We start from the raw sequence: 12,526 nt of genomic DNA, 5'->3' as shown, positions 1-12,526 counted from the left end.
GGCTGAGTGCAGGACCCGTCACAACCATCTATGAAGCTTTTCAAGGTAAACTAGTATGTTTAGTATGTCACATATGCACGTATTTAATAAATCAATATTGACTATACGAAAGTGCGAGAACGGGTTACACAACCCACAGCTATCCTGATGTTCTAGCAGGCTGTTCTTATTCATTTTTGTGGCTATAATTGTTTTGTCTGGGTACAAATACAAGGTATTAAGATGATTTTATGTTTATTTTTACGACAGGCCTTTACAGATGGCTGAAAAACTTCTGGAGACCCCTCACGAACGTCCAGTAGCAAAAAGGTGATGGCCCTGGAGAACGCTCACGAACGCCCGTCCAGTTGCGTGACAGTGATCTGGTGAACTCTGGGAGGTAAGATGCCCCAGCTTCTCTCTTCACTGTTTTCCTCAGTCGTCTGTCTTTCGTTAGTCTGCTGGTCTCTGCATGTGTGCCCATTGTGGATGTTTCTGCACGTCGATGTCCCTAGAACACCCGAGCTGCCTTGCCGAGGGCTGTGATTCCTTTCCGTGTAATTCACGCACTAGAATCATGTATTGTGTAGTTGTTATTTTACGAGGAAGTTTAGATTAGGCTTACAAAAATAGAGAAGATCAAGAAGATTATGTGATGATGAGTATTGCAGCATCTAATAATGGAGTGAGAGATTACCATTAAAATAATGCACAATTTGTGTCTAAAATAAAAAGAAACAAGCTTGAATGGACGAATCACTAGGTTGGGGGGGGGGTGTATTTTGAAGCCACGCCCACAAGCGACGAGGGTTGGCCGCTGACCAGCCAATGGGATGGCCGCGTCTTCAAACCACGCTCGTCAGCAGTCAATGTGGCCAGGAATCAACCTGAAATGTTTGTATTTGTTTATTTATCAAAGTAACATTAGTGGTTTAAAAAAAATTATGTGTCATATTCCACATTGGCTTAATATGATGTGGGCCGCTTTGTGACAGTGACTTAGGGTGACCTGGGCCACTCTACAACACTGCTCTGTAGTGACCCACATGTGGATGTAAAAATTTGATTATCTGCCAAGTGTATGAGGCAGCGAGTGTTTATGAGTGTATATGAATGGGCCGTGCTGGAAGAGGGTTTTGTTAAGACATTCTAAGATGCCATTCTGAGAATATCCGCCGGTTATGGGAGGCGGGTGGCACTTCAAGGACCCAGTGTTGACCATAAACTAGAGTCGAAAATGGGTTTAAAGCTATGCACACGAAGTGGTTGTGTGGAGGGCCAGAGGACATGTGATAGATGTGGAACTGAGAGTTGGGATATTGGCTCTGGCGAGTGGAGCAAGATGAGTTCTGACCTGCCAGCTAGACTGGTCAGTTGGACAAATGAGAGCCATGGGCACATCAAGTCGACATTGCCAATGTTGGTAAACTTCCATGCTCTCATTGTTGCAGTACAGACCTCTTTTGGAATATGTAAGGTGGTATCAGGAGAACCATTTCTGTGTGTTATGCAATGACTAATATTTTGGTTAGGAAATTTGGAAGAGACAAGTTGTCTCGTGAGAGTAGCAGGATTTAAGGATTAGAAAAGAAGGTGTCCGGGGGGGGGGGCAGCGTGAGACTCGCGGTTTAGACCCTAGATGGTGTTGTAGGATTGTAAATACTTGGAATATATTTGAATATATACTCTGATATACAAATGATACATAATGTTATACTGAGACATTTATTGACAGCACCTGTACCACAGTATGACACTGACCTATGATGATTTAGGCCTTCCCTTCCACTTCACTCTTGCCCGTCAAGAGCTGGATGGCGGAAGCTGTGTCAATGAAGCCTTGGTCGTCCATCTCAAACTGGTCGAAGGCATCATCGACCTCCTGCGCAGAATACTTATCCCCCCATGTCATGAGGGCGTGACGGAACCTGCAGTAGACAAGAAGGTCAATTGGGAAGGTATGGGTGTTGAAGGCTGATATCATGGCAGAATCCTGGTTGATTTGCGGACTAAATGACTATCCTAGCCACTCACATGTCTCCATCAATCCACCCGTCCTTGCTGAAGGCGTTGAAGGCTGCAGCCACAACATCGTCGTCATCGGAGCTGCCGGTGTTCCTCTCTGCGAACATCTGCAGGAGCATGGTGAAGTTGATGGGGTGCGGCGCCTCGTTGACCATCTCATCCAGCTCTTTGTCCGTCGCGATCCTTCCCACCTCGTCAAACACCTGCAAGAGTGGGTGTTGGGGGTTATCCTCTCTAGATCTTTCCCTCTTGCTACCATTATTACATTTTTTTTCTCATCTCATATCCCGTTACATATTCTGCCTTTATTCTTGCATATCAATTCACAAATTAAACTAAGGAAACACATAACTTATATAAGGAAAGCGTTTGCGAGTACCAGGGCGAGGGTGCTGGGTCACACTGATGCTGTGGGGACGGCTAGCATACAGCTCCCTAGTATGGCAATAGCGTGTTCTACAAGAACGTGTTATACAGCATTCGAGAGTCCCACGGCAAGTGTGTTATACAGTAACAGTGTGCTCTACAAAATCACTGTGTTCTTACAGTAACAATGTATCTTACATCAACAAGATGGCCTACATCCACAATGTGTTCTACATCAAGGTGTCCTACAATAACAATGGTCTGTGTAGCAAGAGCGTGTTAGTGTCTACAGGACTGAGAGGAGCACGAGGGTTACCTGTCGAAGGTCACTCTTGCCCAGGATACCATCCTTGTCCTTGTCCATCATCTGGAAGCCCTCCTTGAACTCCGCCACCTGCAGCTGCGTGAACATATCGAATACATTTGACCCGGTCTTCTTGGCCTTCCTGGAAGAGGTCTTCCTGGAGGCTGGCTTCGAGGAGGCGGGGGTGACGGTAGGCGTGGGCGCAGGCGCAGGGGGCTCGGGTTCCGGCTCGGGTTCTGGAGGAGGAGCTGCAGGCTCCTCTTCCTTCTTCTTCTTCTTCTTCACTTTCTTTTCGTCTACCTTTTAGCGTCGAGGGAGAAAAGAAGGTGTTCGTTAGTAAACATTGGGGAGGTAAGCGGATGTTGAGTCACAATAACGTGGCTGAAGAAATGTTGACCAGACCACACACTAGAAGATGAAGGGACGACGACGTTTCGGTCCGTCCTGGACCCTTATTATTGGGGGAGGTTACATGACGTCAAGGTGTTTGTTTATTGTTATTTATTTATTATACACACACACACACACACACACACACACACACACACACACACACACACACACACACACACACACACACACACACACAAGGGATGAATCTTTCAGTGTCCACACTCGAAAAGGACTTAGGAATATGACAATAAAATTGTCACTAGAGGCTTATTCAATGTATTCCAATCACATAAGTGGCATTTGCTACATTGTCGAATATTCAAGCAGCCTTCAAGAACCTGGGAAAGGATGCATCTAGAATACTGCAAACCAAAATACTGTGAGATCATTTCTAGAATTTGCAGCTCGTCAAGCCAAAAATAAATTGTTAGTAAATCCACATGTTTGCCACAAAGCTCGTGCGAGAAATATAAGAACTGAGGTACAAGGAATGAGGTATGAGGTCACTCTATGAGAACTGAGGTATGAGGACATTGAGAACTGAGGCATGTGGACACGCTATAAGAACTGAGGTATGGGGATAGGCTACGAAACTTTAACTTGGCACTGCTATGTAAAATAAGTAGCGGAGACATGATCACAACACTGACGATAGTCCGAGACGTAGACAAGGAACAGAACGAGAGCAACACGGTGATGTGTTTTTTCTGTTTATGAACAGGACGTGGAATGGGTTACAGAGGGAGTTGCTAGAAAACATTATAGCTGTAATTGTGGGTACGATAAAAATTTAAGAAGACGGGGCCCAAAAGAAAGAGATCAGTCCCCACCGGTGCAGGACATATTGATAGTTGAGTACATACATGCACCTGTTGTGTATTGCTGTTTTCAAAGGTGCCTTTTGGTTCTTGATAATTCCCCTTCCCCTTCGTCCCCTTCTTTAGTCAACCCTTTCCCACGTTCCTTCCTCTCCTCCTCTCTCCCAATCTTGACTCTCCTCTCCTCTCTCCTTCCCTTTCCAATGCGTGAGAAAGAAATGCATGTAGATATGATAGAGTAAAACAGGTCGGGAGTATATAAGAGTTGGATTAGAAACTGACGATTAGAGAGGCGGGGTCCAAGATCTAGCAGCGCGACTCTACAGGTACAAATAGTAAATATTTCCGTGGCTCTCCTCTCCTCCCCTCTCCCGTACCTTTACTCTACCCTCACCTCCCCTCTCCCGTACCTTTACTCTACCCTCACCTCCCCCGCCGTATAAGGGTAAATGTCTCACCTTTGGAGTTTCCTGTTGAGTTAAATTTAGCCTCGGTTATGATAAACTAAGACCTCACACTTCCCCCTCGTGCTGCTCACGAGGACACCCCGTCACGCCCACGCCCTCTCCCCGTCCCACCCTCGCCCGCCCACGCCAGCTCCTCGTCCCACCACGCCCTCTCCCCGTCCCTCCCACGTCAGCTCCTCGCCCCACCCACGCCCTCTCCCCGTCCCGCCCACGTCAGCCCCCGTCCCACCCACGCCCTCTCCTCGTCCCGCCCACGTCAGCTTCCTGTCCCACCCACGCCCGCTCCCCGTCTCACCCACGTCAGCTTCCTGTCCCACCCACGCCCGCTCCCCGTCTCACCCACGTCAGCTTCCCGTCCCACCCTCACCCGCTCCCCGTCCCACCCACGCCCACGCCTCGTCCCACCCACGCCCGCTCCTCGTCCCGCCCACCCCATGAAGGCTGGCAATATAGTCAAGATAAACCAGTGCCATAAGACCCAAAATTAGGTGGGATATGTCACCTGGAGAAGTAGGGTGGGTGTATATATATATAATGGCTGCCTGTCCCTCGATACAGTGAGTTATTATAATTGATCTATTAAAGAAGTGGTCTGGATTAACATTTTCCAATTTGTTTTTGTTAAACATTGGATACTTGATACATGTATTGTTCTTGATGTTCCAGTGCTTGTATCATGTCGCTTAAGACTGTACGGAAGTGGTATCCACCATGCACCTCCTCTGATGAGTCCTTTCACTTGAGTACCGCCGGCCTCACTGCGCTGGGAGTAATTTATTTAATCTGACTCATTTTGTGATTTTTAATTTTCTCCTGTGACCCCTCGGATTATCTTCCCCCAAAGAACAATGTCACTTTCCATCTCGTTTAGTGCTCATAATATCTTGTACGTTGTGATCATGTCTCCTCTGATCTTTTATATTCCTGCCAGATTTCACTCCTTTAACATGTCTTCATTACTGAGATATTTTATTACTGGCAGCAGTTATATTCTTGGGTCCCGCCTCACAACATTCATATTGAAGTTCTGTTAGGTTAGGTTAGGTTAGGTTAGGTTAGGTTAGGTTAGGTTAGGTTGAGGTGATTCTATTTGTGTAGAAATGATTTGTTATTCCCGTCGTCGGAGACATATGAAGTCTATACTTAAGCTTTTCGAGGACCTTCTGAGGCAGTTGCTGACCTTCTCTAGGATGCGACCCACAACAGGTGAGTAATTCCCAGATACCTATTTCACCACTAGGTGAAGTTGTCTACAGGTGAAAGGAGACTTGCCCATATGCAGAGACTTGCTCATCAGCATCTGTCCTGTGCGGCAACCCGTTCTCGCACTTTCGTATAGTCAATATTGACTTATTAAATAAGTGCATATGTGACATAATAATTTATTGTGAATATTTTAGTTTACCTTGAAAAGCTTCATAGAAAACACCGACCTTACCTAACCTTCTTAGTATGTTAAGATAAGCATCTTATTCGTAATTACAATTATTACTTAACCTATACCTATAATAGGTAATTACAATTATTACTTAACCTATACCTATAATAGGTTAAGTAATAATTGTAATTACAAAGCAATAAGATGCTTATCTTAACATACTAAGGTTAGGTAAGGTCGGTGTTTTCTATGAAGCTTTTCAAGGTAAACTAAAATATTCACAATAAATTAGTATGTCACATATGCACTTATTTAATAAGTCAATATTGACTATACGAAAGTGCGAGAACGGGTTGCGTGAGGAGACTGAACCTGGGTACCTAGGCGTGTATTTTCGTCAATGAGCGTGTGTGTAGTTTGCTTCTATGTAATAAGTCCAAAGATGGTACTCGTGGGTTTATAGTTAATCACGACCAATTCCCACAGGCGCGTCAAACCGTAAGAACAGGAAGTCCCAAGAAGTGGTGGCCTCGGATATATGTAAACATAATTCATTGTGTAAAACTTTAACTTTTCTATTAATTTAAAATCATTAGGGAGAGATATTGCGTATATTTTAGACACACATTTCAACAAGACAGGTTGTCTTTCACTAGAGTAGACGTCAACCGTAAGGATAAATTAATGCAGTTTAGCGGATTTTGTATAACATTATTTTATCCAGAGAAAATCAGTAGAAGAAAATCCTCCTCAGGAACTCTAGAGGATGCAGTTGAGTCGCAGATTATAACGCTTTACCATGTGTGGTGTAGTATGGTCTAGAGCGTTGACTGGGTATAGGGGATTCGAACCCAGCGCATAGGTTCGAATCCTCCTCACGTCTACTAATTTTCTCATTGATACTTCACGTTAATGTGATCTCTTTGTGCATTCGTTTATCTTGCTCTGAAGCTCCGTTCTCTAGAAGTAGGAATTTACAGAAAACGCACCAGAGTTTTGTATTGATCCGTATCTGCTGTGTTTTGCTTCTTGGTAAGATTATCATTTATAAATCATTTTTGTCCAGGAAAAAATATATATATATAATATCAATTACATTATAGGAATTATATATGAACGTTAGGCTTATATTGAGGTCCCCAAGGTGGAACTACTGACCCTCCCCAGGATGCAACCCCACAATAGTTGCCTAACTCCCGGGTACCTATGTACTGCTAGGTGACCAGGATCATTAGGTTATAGGAAACGGGCTCAGTCATTTCTCTCCCGCCTGGGATTCGAATGTTCTATTGTACTCGATGACGTGTGTCAATATTCATTATGGATCTAATTGAACTAAAAAACATTGACAAATGTCACATATTTGGTTACTTAAGTGTAGTTATAGGATGAGAGCGAGACTCGTGGTGCCCCGTCTTCCCAGTATGAACAACTGACCTTCCTCTTGCTGCGAGCCACAACAGTCGACCAGCTCCTGGGGCCAGGGTTTACTGCAGGCTGACTAAAGACATCAGAGGTAAAGAAACGTGCCCGAACTTCTTGCCCCTGCCCGAGAATCGAACCCGGGACCAATCGGTTGTGTGCTAGCTGCTGCACTATAATGATTTATAACTTGCCGATTGTATATGTACTGTATTTGCCGGGTGTAGATGAGAAAATATTGTTGAGAAATACTCAATAACTTCATCGATAATCATTACTGATTTGTTGTAAGAATTATGAGATACTCTGCTTGTACACGAAGGTATCCGCTTAATTACGCCAGTAACTGTTTATACATGTAACTACTGTAGCTCAACAAGCCACTATATAGGATACAAAACGGGATATGCTTTTTCACACATCTTTAGCTACAGTTAAGAGGGAATGTGTTTCTTTTGTTTGTATGAGGTTGGAAGCCAGACGCTTGGGGCTAGCTTCACCCTTTTCAGGATGAACGGTCTGGAGTATGGGACAGACATATGCTGGTCGGAGTCGGTCCTATTGGTCTTTTTAACAAGAAGTCGGGCTAAATAGTGCCCCCCCCCCCTCCGAATTGATGAAAGGTGGCTAGCCAAGTCCCTAGATTTCTTATTTTTTCTGTACTCACCTAGTTGTGTTTGCGGGGGTTGAGCTCTGGCTCTTTGGTCCCGCCTCTCAACCGTCAATCAACAGGTGTACAGATTCATGAGCCTATCGGGCTCTGTCATATCTACACTTGAAACTGTGTATGGAGTCAGCCTCCACCACATCACTTCCTAATGCATTCCATTTGTCAACCACTCTGACACTAAAAAAGCTCTTTCTAATATCTCTGTGGCTCATTTGGGCACTCAATTTCCACCTGTGTCCCCTTGTGCGTATTCCCCTTGTGTTAAATAGACTGTCTTTATCTACCCTATCAATCCCCTTCAGAATCTTGAATGTGGTGATCATGTCCCCCCTAACTCTTCTGTCTTCCAGCGAAGTGAGGTTTAATGTGTGTGTGTGTGTGTGTGTGTGCACTCCAGTTGCAAACTCTGTGAGCAGGAACTACGGCACGATCTCCCGCACTACATCACTGAATGCCCAGTTATTAGACCTCTCAGACCAGTTGGCATGAGGTACCTGGAGCTCTGCAATTACTTTATTCACTCTCGTATTCTTGAAGATATCCTCACAGTGTACCCAAAATTTGCCAGTGCTGGCTACTAAACATATGGCCTTGTATGACTAACCATCCTGCGAGATGGGGACTTGTATTACCACTGCTGCCTTATTCAATCTTGTGTTGATGATATCCTCAAAATGCATCCGGAGTCTGCCAGTGCAGACTGCCTATCACATGCCTCTGTATAACTAACCATTCTGTGTGATGGGGATTTTTTAGCATCACCTAGTTAGCTTTTTTGACACACTGTACTCCACTTCATATAGTCTAGGGTAGCTGCACTAATGCAGATGTACCTCATGTATTAATAAAAAAAATGTGTGTGTGTGTGTGAGAGAGAGAGAGAGAGAGAGAGAGAGAGAGAGAGAGAGAGAGAGAGAGAGAGAGAGAGAGAGAGAGAGAGAGAGAGAGAGAGAGAGAGAGAGGAGTAGCCAGTTATACACGCAGGTGACCAATTATATAGGCAGGGGATTAGTTATACACACCGCTGATTGTAACACATGTTCACGAATCTCTCAGTCCAAATTATTCAGCGATGAATATTTGCACACTTTGTCTATCAGTTGCTGCCTCACAGGGAACGCGAGCTTCCTTTCAATCACTCCTCTGAAAGGTGCACTATTTTCTCTTGAGTGACCGTTCTTGTGCATCGCTGAGAACTGTTTGTGTTGCTGCTACCGATGCCTGGCTTACTTCACATCCTCCTACGGTTGGAGATCAACCATCTTCGCCGGTTCCAGCCCTCATCTCGCCGGCTTCATCCTTCATCTCGTCGCGATTTAACATAAATATTAAACTTCCTCTCTCACTTAAATTGAAAGTTGATGTGTCACTGTAGTTGCAGATGGGTAAGTAGAGTCCAGCGCTTCACCAAGACGAACACAGATCTTATCAATCACTAGTAACACTAAAAACCACAAGGAGAATGACCATGGGCTGTACTCACCATGGCTCCTGTCTTCTTGGTGTCTATGGGCTACAGAGGCGCAGCCCCACCTGTGACCCCTTGCTTTATACCCGCGTCCACCGCCCCCCCCCTCCCCTCCACCCACACTCCCCTCATACCCCCCATGATTCCTCCCTCATCCCCCTCATCTTCCCTCGTGGCGCCAGCCATCAACCAGCCCGGAGGGGCGTGATGGGTGAGGGGAAGGATGGAGGGCGGGAGTGTGGGGAATGTGACCTATTTGGAGCGCTACCGGGAAAGCATATGGGAGAGGGAGGGGGGAAACGCTGGGAGGGAGAGAAGAGAAAACTACTGAGAAAGAAATGAGTGGATGCGTGAAGGTGTGTGAGGGTGAGAGCAGCAGTCAGTAACCTGTGGACACTACTGGGTGGAGTACGGGGCACCCGCTGGTCACCACAGCCAGTCACCACCATGGTCCCCGCCTGGAGACCACGCCCTGAGCCTCACCAGCCGCTGTTGACCAAGACATCTCCCCATTTCGGGGGAGTTACATACAAGATGGTGAAATATTGAGAATAATAAATATACTTAAGAAGGGTGCGTATATGAATTGAGTTAAGATGGAGGGTGTGGAGTAGGTCTGGATGTTTGGCCAAGATGGAGAACATTTCTTCCTTCTCGAGTCCTTCACTCGACATTCTTCAGCACAAGTTTACATATAATTGTTCGTTTCATGGAGGACAAAATTACAAAATAACCGTTGTTAACAACGTTTGCTTGAAATGAAATGAAACGTTGTTAACAACGTTTGCTTGCTTGCAATTTCAAGCAGTGCTTGAAATTGCCTGCTTTCATTGCCGAGCAATGAAAGCAGGCAATGAAGCACTGCTAATTTAACTAGTATACTTGTGTTGTGCTTCATGCTTGTTGTAACTGTACCAGGATCAAGACTGACGGCTCAGAGAGCGAGTATTATGACGTCTCCAGATCTTACCTACACTCAGCAAATGGGTCATATCGACTCTTGAAATAAGCAAATCAGCCGCTTTGAACGAAGCTTTTCATGGAGTGCATCTTATAACTGCTGTGTGCTGGTTACAGATGTTTATCGCAAATGAAACAAGCAAATTAGATCAGTAAATGGACAAATAATAGAGTAATGCAACCTGCATGTTTGTCATAGGTTGAAAAATCAGATTATTGCAACATAATGTGGGACTGAGCCCCCAACACACACACACACACACTGGCCCGCCAGGAAGTACACCTGGGTTAATTACGTACACGTATGGTGGCCCAGATGCCTCGCCCCGCCAACTAACACACGCCTCTCCACACCCACAAGTCTTGCCAGCTGTGACATCCAGCAACCAGCCAAAATATACGCCACTTGGCAAACATATGAAAAAAGTCCGAAATAGAAGACATAATTGCTTGGTTCGCTCCCCAGTTGAAGGTATGTGTACCAGGAGCAACACCGCCCGCTCGTAAATGCACAAGGAGCTAACTTTCCAGGAACATCTTACTTAGTGGTGTTGTCTTCATGAAAATTGGAAGGGATATATATGCTGGAAGGGTCTGAGGTCTTGTTGACCTACTGGAAACATCAGGACGGGTCTGAGGTCTTGTTGACCTACTGGAAACATCTGGACGGGTCTGAGGTCTTGTTGACCTACTGGAAACATCTGGAAGGGTCTGAGGTCTTGTTAACCTACTGGAAACATCTGGACGGGTCTGAGGTCTTGTTGACCTACTGGAAACATCTGGAAGGGTCTGAGGTCTTGTTGACCTACTGGAAACTGGAAACTTGTACATTTCTCTTACTGCCAGCCAACCCTCTCCCTCTCCTGTCTGACAGTTACACCTGTCCCTTGCATTTAACTCGGAAAATTGCATTCTGGTCACTGCTCTTATTCGTATTTGCATAACATTTGCCTGGAGGCGAGGCAGGCGGCGACCACGACTCACTGCTGCCTCCTCGGGGTAACCCGCAACATAAACATAAAGTGTTGTACCCCAAAAGAAGATCTCGTTTTGCATAAGGAAATTCTTAAGGGCAGAAAGCTGACCTTATTTCTCATAGGCCTAAATAAGCAATCCTAAACCTAACATTTTCTGTTGGGTTTATGTAATCTTAGGCCTAATTTAGTGAATAAATAAATAAATAAATAAATATATATATATATATATATATATATATATATACATATAATTTTTTTTCACTAAATTAGGCCTAAGATTACATAGTCAGAAGAGATGCAGTGCTTTGTGCCGTACATCGCCATTTCCGGCCCCTCTACCCGTTCATACTATCGTGCTACAATGGTGAGTCAAAACTGCTCTTTGGTGAACACGAAATCAGATCATGTAAAGGTGTTCAGTAAGGTGATTCTCTAGCTCCTCTTCTTTTCTGTTTAGTCTTAAAAGAAATCACTGAAAGCTTGTTCAGCGAGTTCAACATCTGGTTTTTGGATGATGGCACTATAGCTGGCACCGTAGACCATCTCTTGGCAGATATTAGGAAAATAAGGGAGCAAGAAGTAAGCCTGGGTCTCGTCCTGAACCCTTCCAAGTGTGTAGTAGTCTCTTCCAACCCAGACATCGTAGCTAGAATAAGGTCTGCCTTGCCTGGAGCCCATGTCATTAGAGCCGAGAACAGCATTCTCCTTGGCGCCCCCCTTGGGTCATTGAGAAGATCCTTGATAAGAAAATCACAGACCTCAACAGGATGGAAAAAAGGATAGTTGACATCGATCCCCACGACCCTCTTTAATTATCTCCTCACTAAATGCCTATCCCTTCCTAGGCTAACCTACTTTCTGAGGTGCGCCCATCCTACAACAGCCCAAAGCTCGAAGAGTATGATCAATTACTGAAGACCATGCCAGAAAAAGTTGTCACCTTTTTCCTTAATGAATGACAGTGGAAACAAGCCACTCTCCCTGTCAGGTTCGGCGGCTTGGGTGTCCGCACCGCCACCCAAATAGCTGTCTCATTCTTCCTGTCTTCCTTCTCAGCATCAGATGACCTGGTTAAGGAAATTCTACCTATCAACCTGTGTGACTTTGCAGGGTTACGGGATTCCCACTACATGGAATGCGACACAAAATGGGGTACCATGGCAGACCCAGCACTCAGACCAGCCATGCCGAAAGCCAAGAAACAATCCAGCTGAGACAGTCCCATTGTAGACAAAGAAGCCACAGCTTTGCTGGATGTAGAAACAACCCCCAGTGATCGTGCACGCCTCACAGCTGTGC

The 12,526-nt window shown here is 45.2% G+C and overlaps 1 protein-coding gene across 1 annotated transcript; it reads right to left on the bottom strand.

The window, feature by feature from the left end:
• Window positions 1-217: 217 nt before the first annotated feature.
• LOC123762734 (myosin regulatory light chain 2-like) lies at window positions 218-9,411 on the bottom strand. The gene is made up of 5 exons (XM_069301165.1): window positions 9,306-9,411; window positions 2,687-2,974; window positions 2,014-2,207; window positions 1,741-1,907; window positions 218-866 (listed from the first exon to the last, which is right to left on the bottom strand). Exons 1-4 carry the CDS (start codon window positions 9,306-9,308, stop codon window positions 1,751-1,753), a joined length of 642 nt encoding a protein of 213 aa, XP_069157266.1. The 5' UTR covers window positions 9,309-9,411; the 3' UTR covers window positions 218-866; window positions 1,741-1,750.
• Between the last annotated feature and the right edge of the window lie 3,115 nt (window positions 9,412-12,526).

The sequence above is a fragment of the Procambarus clarkii genome, chromosome 5 (genome assembly GCF_040958095.1).
Source record: "Procambarus clarkii isolate CNS0578487 chromosome 5, FALCON_Pclarkii_2.0, whole genome shotgun sequence".
In the NCBI taxonomy this organism is placed as follows: domain Eukaryota; kingdom Metazoa; phylum Arthropoda; class Malacostraca; order Decapoda; family Cambaridae; genus Procambarus; species Procambarus clarkii.
The sequence above is the reverse complement of the archived record's forward strand: the minus strand, read 5'-3'. Positions and strand labels throughout refer to the sequence as shown.